This window comes from Artibeus jamaicensis, unplaced genomic scaffold (genome assembly GCF_021234435.1).
Source record: "Artibeus jamaicensis isolate MK-2021 breed Jamaican fruit bat unplaced genomic scaffold, CSHL_Jam_final contig_465, whole genome shotgun sequence".
NCBI lineage: Eukaryota > Metazoa > Chordata > Mammalia > Chiroptera > Phyllostomidae > Artibeus > Artibeus jamaicensis.
The window spans coordinates 27364200-27380878 of NW_026521843.1; the positions used below are offsets into that span (position 1 = coordinate 27364200).

A 16679-nucleotide genomic window follows, 5' to 3' on the forward strand; every position below is an offset into this window, starting at 1 on the left:
TGAGATTGAACTAAGGGACATTTTGAAATAACTGCAATAACTATAATGTTGCATGAAAATATCATTGTTCATAGCCTACATTTATATTTGAAGGAAATGATAATTTTCAGTTTATTTAGTAAAAATAACATTTTTTTTCTTTTAAGTTCATGGACCCCTTGAATTCTCTCTATAAATCCCAAGAACCCCTGCCTACGTTCGATTCATTTTTAACTCTTAGTTTTTGAATCACAAAAAACAAGTTATGCAAAAATAAATTATTAAAGAATATGGGAGAAAACAATGAAGGTCCAGTTTCCTTGTGGAAATGGCTGAAAGGCTTTATTTAACACTTTAAAATACATTTTTTTTACATTCCATTGCTTCTGCTGGAATTAGCATTGTCCTTTTCAGCAAGCCACTCATGAACAGCCTGGCAAGTGTGCCTTGATCAGACAGCACTTTTAATCTGTGAAACCTATAGAATATTTGCACAAAATAGAAGTATGATAATATAAAGGAGAGAATAATATACTTTAATGAAATTTCATCTTGGAAGACCTAACTGGCAGCAATCCTTGAACCCTTAAAAATCAGAAGCCCTTTGGGTTTTGTCTTAGAAACTTAACTTATTTAGGGCTCTGGGGGTGAGAGAGTAGTGAGAGGAAAAGAAGAAACAGATAAGGTCATATTTTTAAAGTATTATGTTCAGAAGAGTCACTCTATCGCAGGTGTTCAGTTCATACGCCAACCCTCATACGTGCAAGTTGCTAACTGGCGTTGCATGATTAGATTGAGTAATTGCACATTTCGGTAAAAAGCCATAATTACCTAGGAAATATATATGCATTTTGTCTGGGTAGGGCTCACCCATTTAGCATGTCTTTTAAATTTTGACCAGTCATAAATCTGTTAGCAACATAGAGAGATTTTCTGTGGATCCTGACACATGTGGGTTCTTGAATATTGTTTACTAAACAATTCCCTTGAATAGTAAGATGGAATGGAAAAGCACTTAAAACTTGTGAGGATTGCCTAGGGATGAGAAGCTTTGGGACTGTGTTAGAAATTTCTGTTGTTCTCCATTTCTCAAACGGGTGACAAAAACTCATCGTTTATTTACAAAGAGAAAGTAACACTTCATAATACCTGCCAGCTTTCCAAGCTAGATCATATCTGCCCTTGTCTGAAGGGCTCAATTAACAAACACATTGTAAGGTATTTTCTTCTGACCATCTGGCAGTTCTTAGGGACCAATCTCTCTGAACAGTTTATAGCCACTACCCTGGTTGCAGCTAATCCTTGCAATGAATGAGCTGGAAAATGTGGATACATCAATATCATATTCTTTTAGAGCCCATTTAGTCCATGCCCTATTATTATTTCGTTTAATAGGGCCATTATCTTCTGTGGAAATGAAAAGTAATTTGTCAGAATCATTTCTTAAAATTTAAAGATCAATCTATGCAAATTTTTTAAAATAAAAGAAACCATAGTTTCTTTTTTAAAGAATCTCAAAAACACTCATTAAAAATCTCAGAAATGGGAGTCTGAGGCTTAGATTCCACATACATCTTTGGTCTTATTTTTCAATATGAAGTTAAAAGTGTCCAGTGTAATAACTGAGCTTGTGTTGGGCTGACAGTGTTCCTAGAAAAAGTGTATGTTAATGGTGGAGTTGAAACTTTAGCAAGGTCTATAAAAACAACTTCTGTGTTTCCCTTTTGTTTGCATTAAGAAGCTAAGGAGAAATTTATCCCAGCGAGAGAATTTTATGAATTTTCCTTCAAAACAATTTGGTACTCAATGAACTAATGATACAAATAACTAATGATTTTTAAATGCCTTATTTTGCGATTTATAAATATAAGTAATGGAAAATGTTTCAGGTTCTTATTTCAACCTAGGTTTTACTTCCCACACACAAAAATCCCTATGTTGGTTGAAGACTTTTGTTAGAAAGCCTTTTACTTATTTCCACACTCTGACACTTATGTTTATCACTGAATTGAAATGAAAATAGTTATTGATCCTTTTTTCAGCCTGAGTTTGACATTGTTCACAATACTCTGTCCCCGGCTTCGCTGTTCTGCTGCACGCCACCACCACCTTCTAACAGAAACCTGTTCTCCCTCCGTGCTTTGCACTCTCATATTTAGGTCCATTAACATGGGCAAGCTTTTCTTCCAGTTAAAACACAAATGTGTGCACACATGCACACACACACAAGCAAACTCTTCATAGGCTGTAGGATGATACTACTTTGTTATCGCATAGCTGTTTGGTATAAAAATTAATTTTTTAAATTTCTTTAGAGTGACTTCTGGGATATCTTCTCTTTTTATTTTCTGTCAGATGGGGATTTAAATTACCCCAGTGTTAAATAGACTCGGGAATGTGTGCATGGTTTGGCTAACAATTAGATGACAGTGGGTCAGAGTTCCTCAGCCTCCGCTTTTGGTATTCTTTTCTTCTCCCCATTACCAGGTTTCTGTTAGTCTAAATTTAGGGAAGGAATAGTGTCTCCAAATTACTTACTAACATCTGGCTTTATCCCGACACTCTGACTGAATATAAATATCAGCGATGTATTACTTCAAAAAAAGTTTATAAAACTGGAAGAGATCTTAAGAGGTCACTAACATAGTCTCCTTTCTTGGAGACACTGTTTCCAAAAAGAGGAAAGCTTAGGTCTCCGTCCTGGCTACATGCTAGGACATTTGGTTACTTTTAGAACCAAATCCTTCAGATAGCTGAACCAACTCTTACTATTCTCTGAATTCCATTCTCCTCATTTTATTTTATCTTATTCTAAAACATGCAACACCATTGTTTTTGCAAACAAGTTCTTTTCAGAATGTTTAACCTCCTACACATTTTCCCTATTCTCTTAATCACTTTAAAAACTTTTCTTAATTAAGTAGGACAGTTTGGAAAACACACTGTGTTAAAAGGGTATAAAACAGTCCTTGCCCCATGTCCTCTAAGAGTGGCTATGGTGCAGGAGGTGGCACACACAGAGGCATAAAGCCAGCGGTGTGTCCCCGTCGCTCACAGACAGTGAACCTGGGGTGTCTTCTGTGGGGCCACAGTGAAAGGTGACTTAGTCAGTGATACAAAAAACAAAACATGTTTAGAAATAAGGAACGGTGGTTGATGCAGGAAGAAAAAATCATCGTCCCATGTCCAGAAGTCATCATCTAGTAGCTGTCTTTAGGTTCTTTTTTCCCTCTATAGCTATACTTTTTAATTTGTGTTTTAAAAAATATATACTATTTTGTACTTGGTTTTTTAAAAGATTTATCAGTCAATTTTGATCATCTTCTACCCTATTATTTTTAATGGCTATATAATATTCCACAGTGTAAATGCACCATATGACCCAACCTGTTTTCCCAACATTTTTATTAAGAAAACAACTGTAGAGATAGCACGAGGGGGAGTTCCACCCGGGTCATCTCTGAGGTAGGAGACGGCAGCCCCCGTGCTTTGGGAGGCTGCTGGCACGCTTAATTTCAAGAAAGGGATTTCTATTTTATTTACATTTCTATACCTGGGATAGGGGGCATTTCTCAGCCCCACAAAAGTGTGTGGACTCTTTTGATGTTTTGATCTGGATAGGCAAGTTGGACAAATTTGACCTGACGTCCTTCCTGCCCCACTTAATATCTGGGGCAGGGACTTCCGCACTCAGTGGGGCATACAAATCACCCTGCCGCCTTTTCTTAGTGGCCACTGTCCAGGCTTCTCCTTTGTCCCTCACTAGGCTGTCTGATACACCTGTGTGGGTTAACCAGTGGCTGCTGAGAAAGGAGAGGCTAGAAAAACTTCAAGAGCTTGTACGACAACAATTAGAGGCAGGGCACATAGAACCATCCAGTAGCCCATAGAATACTCCTATTTTCATAGTTCCCAAGAAAACAGGGAAATGGAGATTTACACATGACCTTAGAAAAATTAATGAAATCTTACAACCCATGGGAGCCCTTCAGCCAGGGGTTCCAAATCCAGCATGTGGACCAAAAGAATGGCCTCCTATTGTTAGTGACTTAAAGGATTGCTCCTTCACAGCTCCCCTAGTGGAAAAGGACCACGAGAGGTTTGCCTTCTCAGTCCCAGTACTTAATAACTCTCAACCATTAGAGAGGTTCCAGTGAAGAGTCCTGCCACAGGGCAGGTTAAATAGCCCCACCATCTGCCAACATTTTGTTCATCAGGCCCTTCAGCTGGAACGAACTCAGTTTCCTCAAAGTATCATTTATCATTACGTGGACCATATCCTAATTGCTTCAGCCTCTCAGGAAGTGCTAAAAAGCAAGTTGACCTCTGGCTTGAAAGCAATGTCTCCTCAGCGGGACTAGTCATAGCCCCAGAAAAGGCACTGCATTATCAGCCTTGGCAGCATTTAGGACATGTCTTATTTTACCATACAGTTGGGCCTCAACTAGTTCAGATCCAGGTACCAGACCCTTTGACACTTAACAGTCTACGGCAGCTCTTAGGCACCATCAGCTGGATCCGCCCCAGTTTAGGGATCGCCACTGGTTGGTTGGAAATTAACCAACTTGTTCAACACCCTTAAAGGGGATCCAGACTGAAATTCTCCTGGGCCCTTAAGTGACTAGGCTAGACAGAAATTAAAGAAAAGAAAGAAAAGAAAACAAACTATAAAAATGTTCAGGTTAACACCACTGAGATCCTATAACTAGTATTTTATTGTACTTACTTTATCACATATCAAGGGAACTAGCCCTCTCTCTGTCAATCCATCTTGTATTTTTATGTATTACAAACTAAGTTGTAGGCATCAGTATACTCTTCTTCTTTCAAGTTCCCAAGCATCATTAACCGGAGTTCAGTTTTTTTCTTATGTGGCCAACCTGTGTTTTTAAAAATTATTTTACTTTTGAATTGTTTTCCAATCTATTACCAAAAAATATTTATGAATATAATTGAATCAGCTTTATATTGCCACATAACCAAATATCCCAAAACTTAGTGGCTTAACAAGAAACTTGTGGATTTGTAGGTCAGCAGTACAGGCTGAGCCCAGCTGGGCATTTTCTCTGTCCGCCGCACTGAGATGGCTCACGCAGCTTGTCATCTGGCTGCTCTACCAAGTCATCTGGAGCAATGTGGTCTCACTTGATAAATGCCTAGAATTGGGGTTATATATAAAGTTACACATCCACATAGTCAAATTACCCTCCTTAATTATTTAAAAAGTTTTTCTTCCCACAGTTTCTTTTTGCATTTTTTTTAAAATTCAAAGTCATTTTATTGCGGAATAACTTTTTGAGATACTAGCTGCATTTATTTTATTGAATATATTGAGTTAGGCATTAAGAATTACACAAGAGAAAGAGACAAGATGTTGTCTTAGTTCTTCAGGAACTATAATCCAATCAAGAAGATAACACCAACACTACCTATAAAATAGTCAAATTGAATTCTAAGACTTCGTATGGTTGTCAGATTGCTTATTTCTTTCTCCTTTTTGAAAGAGAGGCTGGGTTAATTATTTGACGTCTAGTAAATATTCAGTAAATAATTTTTTAGTGACTGCCATTAAATTTTAGAGGGGGGCTGAGTTAACGTTCTCTAGACTAGGGGTTTTGTTAAGGAGGCGGGACTTGATTTAGGCCTTGGACAAGAAGTAAAATTTGTTTTTGTGTTTTTTACTATTATAAAAGTTTATTTAACAAAAAAGTTCACCATTAAAATGTACACGAGCCTGTTTTCATATTGTAGCAAAGGGGGTGCTGTGGTGAGGGGACGTGCGGAAGCTGTTGATTTCTCTGGTGAACACAGACACTCCGGACACTCATTCCAGCGCTTCCAACACGGTACTGCTTCCGAGCAGTACCACCATTCCAACATTGTGCTCTCGACCACTGGTCGCTGCCTTCACACGATGCATAGAGGGATCAGATCCCTGCATCATTCCTTGGACATGTCTGCCACCATTTAATTTCAATGACAACTTCTTGTCCATTTTTTTTTAACTAGGAAGGGGAACTTTGTTCATGGTGTCTACTTGGCAAGCTCCAAGAGACCTCTAAATGGAATTCTAGAGGTACAGTTTGGATGAACTAAGGAAAAATGTATAGATTCACTTATAGAATCATTTGTCTGAAGTTAACTTTATTTTGAACTCTTCAAAGACTTTATGCTTAGCAGGCACCTTCTTATTTCTCATGAACACGATACTTTTCTGCTGAAATATTTACCGCCTGAGCCTGTAAGGGGACGACCACGGTGCTGGTTCCACATTTTTATTTCTGACTATCTTTTGTAGTGCAACAAGAAGGGAAATGGCCAGATTCTCAAATTTAGAAACCTTTGTCTGCAAACTCCATGGATTCACAGCTGGAAGATTTACATCATATTGGAGGAAATATGTTTGGGGAATTCTGTGAGTGCAAGCAAGCCTATGAAAGCTCATCTAAATTTTTTTTATACATTCACTAAAATAAAATATTAATTTTAGCACTCTAAATGCATATTGTTATAATGAGATTCTAAAAATTAAATTCTGACGAATTAAAGCTATAGACTCTGAAGGTTCACCATCATCCTTGATTTCAATTCTATGCTTTTGTTGAAGAGGGTGCTCCTATGAAAAGTTTTTACCTTTTTCTTGACTGTGATTGTCAATCCTCCAACATTTTGTGATGCAGAGTCCCTACCGTGGTCCCAGAGACAGATAAAACTGGACATGTAAGCTATTTGTGCCTCGTTTTATTTAACTGGTGTAAATAAGTATTCACCCCTCCGCCCGTTTCAATATATGTTACATCACCTTAGTTCCAAAGTGAGTGCCTTTAGTCCCTGATAGACTCAACTTCCTCAACCTGACACATGAGGAAGTGCAATTCCAAAGCCTTGGTATACTTTTTCTGTTTCCTGACTCTCTCCCAAGATATTCATGGCAATAATTCTGTTTCCCTCTGTTTTATTGCCCTTTTCTTAGTCTATCCCCTGCTTCGTTCTTTTTTAAATTATTTATGGGTTAGGGAATGAAGAAGCCATGACTGAAAGTGAAGTTCAGTTGAGGGGAACTCAGAGTGGATCTCAAAGTTGAGCAACAAGTGTGTTGCTCTCTTTATGCTTGTGATCTTAGCTCAACTCTGCTGTTATTGATCAAGGCACTTTTTGTTACAGCCTTCTCAAACTATAGCACATTCTCTTGGAGGTACTTGATGGTGGCAAATCTTTCTGGAGGGTTAAGGTTTGTTTTGGAAACAGGTACACGTTGTTTATGATCAATATTGGTGGTTTAAGTGGATGGAATCACACTGGGTGATATGTCTTCCCATACATGCTCACTTACACACAGGATTACAATTACACATATATGTAGTAATCATAGAAAAAAGATAATTACCTAAGGTGCTTGTTGTTTTGTTTGTTTAGGCACTACACTTGAGAATTTGGGGAATCTAAAGGTCATACCTGAAAAGGCAGCTTAGAGGTTATCAATAACCTATGGCAACTAAGACACAGAAAGATGAGATGACTCCTCTGAGGTCTCGTGGTCAGTGACTGAGAGCTCTTGCGATACTGGTTTCTTCCTCTAGGATCATGCATCTCTCTTGTGCTGATTTCCTAACATAAGAGTGAGTGCAGACAGAGTAGGTAGGCTAGCTTGCATGTTGAGGTTCTTAAGACATTATGATGATAATGATAGAAAACAGCTACCTTTCTACATAGAGCATCTTTAAAATATTGTAATAGCTCCAAATTCTATTGGTAGAATTATGATAATCTATAGGCCAATTTCCATGTGATTATTTGGAGAACTTGAGGCCACACTCAACTAAGTGGTTTAAATTATTGTTATTCAAAATGAACTACTCCAAGATCATCAATTTTTGTGTTTTCTGAGTGTTTGGATCTATCATTTCAAGCATATTATAAAATCAGCTAGCTACTACTTTAAAAAATCTGTACTTTTAAACTAGCCTTATAAAAACAGGGTCTGGCAGAAATAATGCCATTGAGTGTGGTTGGTAGGGTACGTGAAGGTCTCTCACAAGATGGACAGCAACTTGAACATTTCACCTAAAATGTCATATAATGTACTTGAATGTGATATTGTTATGTTACAGAATCATACACATATGACTTTGTAATAAACTATTTTCATGTAATAAAAAGGGGTTTTATTTGTGTCAGATATTGTATTAGCCAAATATGATCTACAATAAACTATATGTGTAAAATACCTATTTTGAAAAGTTATTTGGAAAGGAAAACAGCTGGTGAAGAAATTAGATGATAATAATCATTCAGAGAAATGGATTAGCTGAAAAATTTGCCTCTCAAAATGACAAATGTCCTTTCCCCTTTAAATAACCTAAAAGATCAGCTTCTCTAACATTTACAGAGTCCAAAGATCTTAGCCTCTATGATTTCTATTCCATGTTGAAAGAGACCAGAGAGAGTAATGGTAGCCAGAGCTCACCTACAGACTGGTGCTCCTAGGACAAGCAGTCTGTGATAGCACTTGTGCTCATCAGTAGTGAAATGAGAAGAGGAAGATGATATGGTGAGTTTGTCCTGAAGCTGAATATGCCCACTTTTTTATTACTGAGATGTCATTTTTATATGGTAGTGGTAAGAGAGCTTTTCTGTTAGTTTTTATACTATTCTTACTTAGCAAAGTTGGAACCCCCAAAGTTAAAAAAAAAATTGTACCATTCAGGAAGTTACAAAAATCTGGGTGCCATTGCCTTTGAGGCCATCCGGTTCAGTTATCTACCCTTTGGAATATAAGTAAAGTGCCAGTTATGAATTTCAATGATTTAATAAAAGTGGAATGAATTACTACAAGGTACTTAGTAGGACCTCCTGGACATGACTCCGAGAGACCTGTCTTCCGTAGCTTCCTGTCAGTAGTTCATTGCAGGTGTTTCCAGGCAGTGGTTTTTTTCCCTTCCATTTTCTTGACCATCCCAAAGCTTTCACTGAAGCTCAGCCTACTTCCATAGGTTCTGAATTGTTTGTCAGTATCACTGGCTCATATTTGCGATGTGTCACACAGCACCTCTTCCCGTTCTTACAATGGTTCTGTGGTTTTAAAAAGGTATTTCAGTGCCTTTAGCATCAGAGGGAACATTTTGCCTCAAAAGGAAATTCATTCTGTGCAGACAGGCTGCAAATTCCCATGACATGGCAGGCTCATCTGTCAGAGAATATTTTTTATTCCCGTTTACCTCTTTGATTACATTTGGAATGCCCGGGTAATGCTGATGAGATCATTCTGACTCCTAAGAACATTTTCCTCACCTTTTCCATCATCTTCAATAACATAAAAAGGTTTAATTCACAGTGGAAATGGTAGAGAAATCTCTGTTTTTTATATTTTTGGAAGGAAGGTTGATATATGAAGCTTTAAAAGTATTTTAGAAATTAGCGGTACCTGTGTTTATTTCTTAACTGGATGCTAAGTTGCTCTTGCATGTGCCATCATATTTGCATGTCGTGTGGGTTCTAGCGGTGAGCATCGCAGCTCTAATGATTTACAGGAAAAAGATATTTTCTGGGTTATTTTTGTGAACTCTGCCCATAATGCATTGAAAGAGTAGGAAATATTGTGAATTACTGATACTCTTTAAAGTGAAAGGTAGTGTTTTATGTACCATAATGAGAACCAAAATAGAACATTTCTTGGCTATAGCGATTTAAGTGCAGAAATGTATATTTGATGTGATTAGATGCCTAATTGCCATTTCAAATGAAGTCTGTATTTGTGTATATGTAAGTAATTATACTTTGAAAATACTCTGAAATTTTTTATCCCCTATTTTTGTCCAAATCATAGTACTATATTTGTGCTTAATGTTTATTTTTTATTTCAACAACTTTTATTATGAACCATTTAAAATGTTCACAAAAGTAATGACAATAATACGAGCCCAATGTACCCATCACCCACTTTAATAATCAAAGCAAGCAGATCTTTTTTCTCTTCTATCTCTATGTCACTCTCTCCCACTAGATCATATCACATCAAATACCAGATATTTCATCCTTCAGTATTTCCACCTGTAAACTGTATATCAATAACACATCTTAAATATTTTATCTTAGTATTGTCAAGTGTACAGGGCATGAAGTGTCCCTCCCTCCTGATTATCTCGTCATGTATACATATATACACACGCACACAGTTTATTCCAATCTGGGTCAAATTAGAGTTTACACATTGTATTTGGGTAACATTTTTCCTAAGTTTCTTTAACTCAGCTTTTCTCCTCCTCCATTTTTTTAGTTTCTTGCGAATCATTTGTGAAAGAAACTGGGTCACTTGTCCTGTAGAATTTCCACTGTTCTGGATTATTCGGATTATACCCCCTTGAGGTTGTTGGTAACAGGTGCCCCTAAAGTGTTAGTTTCAGTATTTTATTTTAAGGTTATCCTCCATCTTTTGCTTTGAATGCAAATCTCAACATGTCTTCATTTCTCTCCTTCATTCAAGTGAAGAACTTCATTTACTTTATTCAGCAAAGTCCACCCTCCACATCTAACTGTTTCTTGCCATTCCCATCAGTCACACCTGCAGGTATTTGAGAAGATTTGAGGAGAGAAAATTACCTATAAAAAGAGTGCTTTCACTCTTGTTTCTAGACCTCAAAAAGAGAGACTAATCAACTATAAATTAGCTTATTCTTACTTGTGGGTGGTGTAGAGTTCCACAGAGGGGTACGAAGGCCATGCTAAGCCCTTTAGGTAAGAGTGTTTGCAAGTGATGCCTAATATGGTCATAACTCTTAATTACTAAATGCTCGTTGACCACTGTAATTTTATAAAATTCAGTCTCTGAAATCACAAAATTTGTTCCAATGGACTAATTCTCTTCTCTCCTTAGTGGTTCTAATTTAGTGTTTCTCTGCTTACTTGGGGAGGAATGGGGGGAATGGGCTCACTTCCAGAAGGATAAACCAGAACCACCCACAGCGACTTCAATGCCCTGCCTTTTGCTCCACTCCCACACCCACAGCTCAACTGCCCTGAGAGTCGAGGACTACCACTGCAGTGAACCACTGCCACTGATGGAGTCTCCCAACATCCCCAAGATGTGCTGGGGGTGGGACACAGGTTGGAAACCACTCTCAACAGTCTAGTCATGTAAGACCCTCATGGGAACAAAGTTGCAATGCACCTAGCCGACTTTCAAAGGCATCTTAGCCTAAGATGTTGACTATCCAGCAAGCAAAAAGGTCAGAGAGAATAGCGATCTCTCTTTTCCCACTGAGGGAGGAGGCTGACTTTATATACCTAGAATAGACTGGCAATGAGGATATATTTCTGACTTGAGAAATGAGTTGACTCATTTAGTGGAGATTTATTGATTGTTTACGTGCTGTTGCACTTGCAAATCTCTGGGGTTGAAACAAAATAAAAATGTAAAGTGTCTCTATCCCCTGAAAGCTTATAGTTTGGTTAAAGAGACAAGGCACATAGATGTAAAAGAGTTAAATAAAAATTAAAGCTCATATTTGATTAAGCATCAGGAACTGGGACGAAAACTTCGAGGAAGCAGAAGAAAGCCAAGAATAAGAGCCAAAGGATTTCTGAGGATTTTGCAGCTTCTCCTGTTTGGGAAGTGGTAATGTTATCACGTGAAGTGAAGGGATGACCTCTCCGAAAGCTTGTAAGTTTCCTTCATATTTGTCATTCACAAAAATTACTCAAATCACCAAAATCTACAGTTCCAGTAAACAAAAACTGTCAGTATAAACAATATAATGTAACCGTTTTAATTAAAACTGACAAGCTTAACATAAACAAAACATCTCAAAATAAAAATGAGATATGAGTAGTAAGCCCCAATTGCATTTAGTTATTTAAGTGAGGGTGGAAACAAATATGGTTGTTAACTTTTTTATGTTGGGGATTCTATGGGGAATTGCTGAAAGCTACAGAGCCTTTCCCCAGCAAAATGCTTTTAAATACAGAAGTTTGCACATGTTTCAGGGATTCATGGATCCTTGGAAGCTGATCCATCAACTCCATTTTTGAGAATCCTGACATATAAGAATAAAACCTAATCAACGAAAGAAACAAACAAGCAAAATAGAACCAGAGACATGGAAATAAAGAACAAACTGACAGTGCCCAGCTGGGAAGGGGGAGGAAGATACTGGGGAAATGAAGGGGAAGGGACAAGTAAAGCAACCTGAGTAGAGAACTCATGGGCGTGGACAATGGGGGTGATTGACTGTGGAAGCAGGGGTGGGGAGTGGGCGGGGCAGGGGAGAGCAATGGGGAAAAGGTGAGACAGCTATAATTGAACAACAATTTTTTTAAAAAAGAATAAAATAAAACCAAACCCTGTAATCCCCTTAAGTGGTGAGAAGGGTTGTAGGCTTACAAACTTTTAACAAATTTGGTCCAAGAAACAGTGCTAGTAGGCAAAGGAAGGAGCAGTAGGTCCACAATGCTAAGCGGAGGAAAAGGGGGCGGAGCTTAGGGAGGTGATGGTCCCAGGATACTATTCATATAATCCTAAAGGCATATTCCATGGTTAGGCTGAATCCATTTAAAAAGTGTATACTTACATACTTTAAGGAGAATATGTACCAGTTTTGACTAAAATTAAAAGTGAAAAATGAAGAAAGTGCAAAGTAAGTTACACTACCCCTAGTCTATTTCATTTTAAAACTTGGGTTCAAAAGGACCCATAAATGAGTTTAAATTCTCTTCATTAGCCCGGTAAGCCTAAATAACTTTCAAATAAACTCTATGTGATGTCTTAATATTACCACTTATAATTTTTAAGGTGCTTTATTTAACTTTTATGCACTGCATTAGAATTGAGTTTGAAAACTAGCAGGAAGCTACTGGTTTTTAAATGATCAAAAAAGAAAGTTAATTCATGGGAAGATCATTCATAAAATAGAATAACCAGACTATTTTACCACTTTAAAGGGAGAATAGCTGTCAACATACGTCATCAATAAAGTTTTCCAGAAGATTTCTAATATCTCCCTGCTGACCAATAAAAACAGCACCACATTCAGTACCATAGTTCTAGGTGTCAGGAACAATGTGCTTATCGACTGTAGGCAGCGCGTTTACAAAGCAGAGAGGGGAGTTAATTTTGAGGAAGTACTAATTGGGGAACTTCAGTAGCAGTAATTTTGTGTTACTCTGAGGAGTATTACAATGACAAATATATCTTTACTTTTACAACCAAACACTTACTTGGTAGTTACACAACTTTGAAAGTATAGCACACTACTTTATTAGTTCCTATTGTAAGAAGGTCCATGAATAGAAAATGGCTTACTTGCAACTGGACCAGTCTATCAAAAAATCAGTAACACCATTGGCCAAAAGCAGAGGAAAGGTTGACTCGAGAGTTCAAGTTCAAAGTCTATTAAGAAGCACGTTTATTGCAAACATGACAGGGCCTCAAATGTGATAGTAAAACTCATCAAGTTAATTACTACTAAGAGTGTTTTAAATGTTGGTGACTGAATTTTTCTATCTTTTCCTCTCCTTTTTCCCTCTCACCACTCCCTCCATTACCATCACTGGCTTTCAAAGCCTAAGTCAAAATTTCCCTAAGTATGACTGGGTCTTTGCCAGTCTAATGTCCCTGCCGCCTGCATATAAATTTTCTCTATACACATTATGTGGCAATAGGGTAATGATGAAAAGAAAAGGATGGATCAGTATAAGATAAGAATGCATGATTCTTCTTTTAAATGGACACAAGATTTCAGTGAGTCTATTTGGGAGCAATATAATGTATTTGACCTTATTTCGGTAACATAGCCGTGTTGCCAACATGAAATTTTAACTCATGCATTTCTTTTTTTGTTTTTATAATTAGTATTAGAGTGTCTACTCACTCTATGCAGTGTGGTCTCCTGGTACACAGCAGAGCAAATGTACCAGTTGTTAACACATTGAAATATTTCTGTACTAGTTGGGAAATAGCACTGCTCTGGGAGCTGTACCCCACCTCCCATGCTCTGGGAGTCCTAGACCATCTACCATGCTGCACTAGTGGTTAGAATATTTAATAGTTAAGTCCCCTTTGTCGACATGCAAAACACTGTGCTTAACTCACCGGAAAACAAAAGGTGAAGAGGTCCCATCCCTTGTCCTCAGGGAGCTCACAGAGGACTCAGCAGTAACAATTATAATGGCCGGCATTTGCTGAGCACTGACTAGAATCCTAAGCGCTGCTCTGAGTATGCTTTACATGTCATCTTACGGTATCCTCAGGAGCTTATTTTATCTCTTTTACAGATGAAAAACTGAAGCACAGAGGGATGAAGTCATTTTTCCAAGGTCATACACACCATAAGTGGGGTGCCATAATACATATGAGACATGGAGGATGCGTGCAGAATTCTAATCTGTGCCTAATTTCCAGGTACATTCAACACATTGGAGGTACACCAGAAAACAAAACAGACCAAACTCTCTGCCTTTGTGTAGCCTATATTCTTGTGAATTGGGTGAACACCAGATAAATAAATGAAATATAGAGTGTAACAGATGGTGAAGGGCACAGTGCAGAAAAACAAGGCAGGTGGGGCATAAGATGCACTCCAGGTTGGGAGGCATAGCTTGCAAGTTTACATAAGGAAATCAAGGAAAGCTTCTGTGAGGAAACATTTGAATAAAATGCTGAAAGCCATGAAGGGAACAAGCCCTGTGATTCTCTAGAGTGAAAGAATCTTCCAGGCAGAAAGAACGTCAAATGAAAACTTCCTGAGGGGAAAGTCACTAGCACGTTCATAGAACAGCAAGGCAACAGTAGCAGCAGGTTGATGATGTAAAAGAAAGAGAGGCAGATCCCTGGTGCACATGGAGTCACAGTGTGATGGAGAGGATGCGGAGACCAGATCAGACAGGGTTGTACACCATTTTGAGGAGTTTGATTTCATCTTAATGGCACTGCAGAACCACTGAAGCACTAAGCATGGCAAGGACAGATCTGGCTACCACCTGGGGGAATGAATTAGAGAAAATAAGCCCAAAGTCAGAGAGACCATTCAGGGTGGGAGAGGTGCAGTAACACGGCAGGTAAGAGGTGATTAGCACCTGAACTAGGGCTAGGGTCGCCCAAGGAAATGGAGAAAAGTAGACAGATTATGAGGGATTTAGAAGGAAAAGAATCCCTAGAACTTGGTGATTGCTTAGATGTGGTGACCAAAAAAGAGTGAAGACTCCAGGTATTTCCCAGCTTTCTGATTCAGGTGGCTAGATCCACGACGATGCTGTTCTCTGAGAAAGATAAAGTTCTGGAGGCATGTAGGTGAGAGGGTGAAAATGGTCTGGGGTATAGTCGTTTCAGAGACAGTGCGTATGTTCTGGGCCGGGTACGGTGTGCAGATTAGAGATGGTGACATCCACTTCCATTTTCGCTGGGGTTTTAAAGTGCTGCAATGTGTTTTTATAAATATACCCCAAGATGCCTAGTCACATACCAACTTATTTTAGACCTGTTCAATAAAGTGGCATTTTTCTGCCAGGCCATTGTTCCCATGGAAGAAGAGTCGTAGTGATTGCACATTCCTTTGCTGTCCCTAATTCTCATAGTTTAAATCCCACTTTTTTTAATTATTGTTATTTGATTTAGATGACTTAAAAGGTTTTCTATCACAAACCATAACTAATAGAACAACCTTCCATAATATTCTTTTTTGATTTGTCAAAAAGGTGATCATTTCTTGATCACAAGCAGTAACATTTCTTGTCCTCAGCTCAACCTCATTATAACTATACATTTGAACAAACTAAGATACCCTCTGAAATGAGTCACCTCATCCCAGGGTTCAGCCGACAGGAAGAATTGCCTTATTTTAGTCGGGGAACCTTAATTAGATTAGGTTGGCCCTTTTGGACTGCTACATATATGAGTCCAAAACCTTGATCTGTGCATATCACACAAATCAGGAGAAAACAAGTGAGAGCAGAAATGAATTCATGTTTCCGTATGCAGCTGCTTTGATGAAGACATTTCAAATAGAAACTGGAACCAGAAGCCCAAAACTAAGGAGATAATAGCCAATGAAGGGAAGAAGTAATTAATTCAGATCAGGAAAAAGCTGCAGAGTTCAAAGAGACTATGATGAAATTATTAGGGGCTGTTGGTGCTATAATCCATATCTCCCTGTCACATATGTTCTATGTGATAGTACCATGAATGTCATGGGAGAAAATGAATGCCTTACAAAATAAACATGTTTCAACTTCATGAAAAATACCCACATGAGGGACTGATACACATACGTTCTGAGATGGACACAGTCATCTCTACAGGGAAACTCACCTGCTACATGTTGGGAGCAGCTGACAGGCTGGTAACTCAGTCATATTCTAGCAGAAACTTCTGTTGGTCTTGACCCATACCTGTGGCTCTGCAGAAGTTTTTATACTTATTCTAGTTACATAATGCCCTTCATAATATGATAATATGTTGTGATAACGCATCTCAGTTGTTGGTGGATGGCAAGGAAAATGCATCCTAAACATACACTCCTCACACAAGGGAAAAAGCCAGATCTGTGATGTTCTCTACTTTGGGAATGAAATAAAACAGAGTTACACAATTTTCTTCTTTAAAAAATCACACAAAAAAACCTCTTGGTTAAAGTTTAAATTCTTTTGGAATTCTTTACAAATATTTTTTGTAAAACTGATAAAAATTTTGAAGGAGTTTTAATCATCAG

General features: G+C 38.1%; 2 protein-coding genes across 3 annotated transcripts in view; one reads left to right on the plus strand and one right to left on the minus strand.

Moving 5' to 3' along the window:
• Positions 1-16679, plus strand: part of CAMKMT (calmodulin-lysine N-methyltransferase) — a 337237-nt gene that overhangs the window by 197958 nt on the left and 122600 nt on the right. The gene's annotated exons all lie outside the window — the stretch shown is intronic.
• LOC119060922 (small nuclear ribonucleoprotein G-like) lies at positions 5804-5974 on the minus strand. Its single transcript, XM_053666887.1, has one exon. The coding sequence runs from the start codon at positions 5972-5974 to the stop codon at positions 5804-5806; it is 171 nt and encodes a 56-aa protein (XP_053522862.1).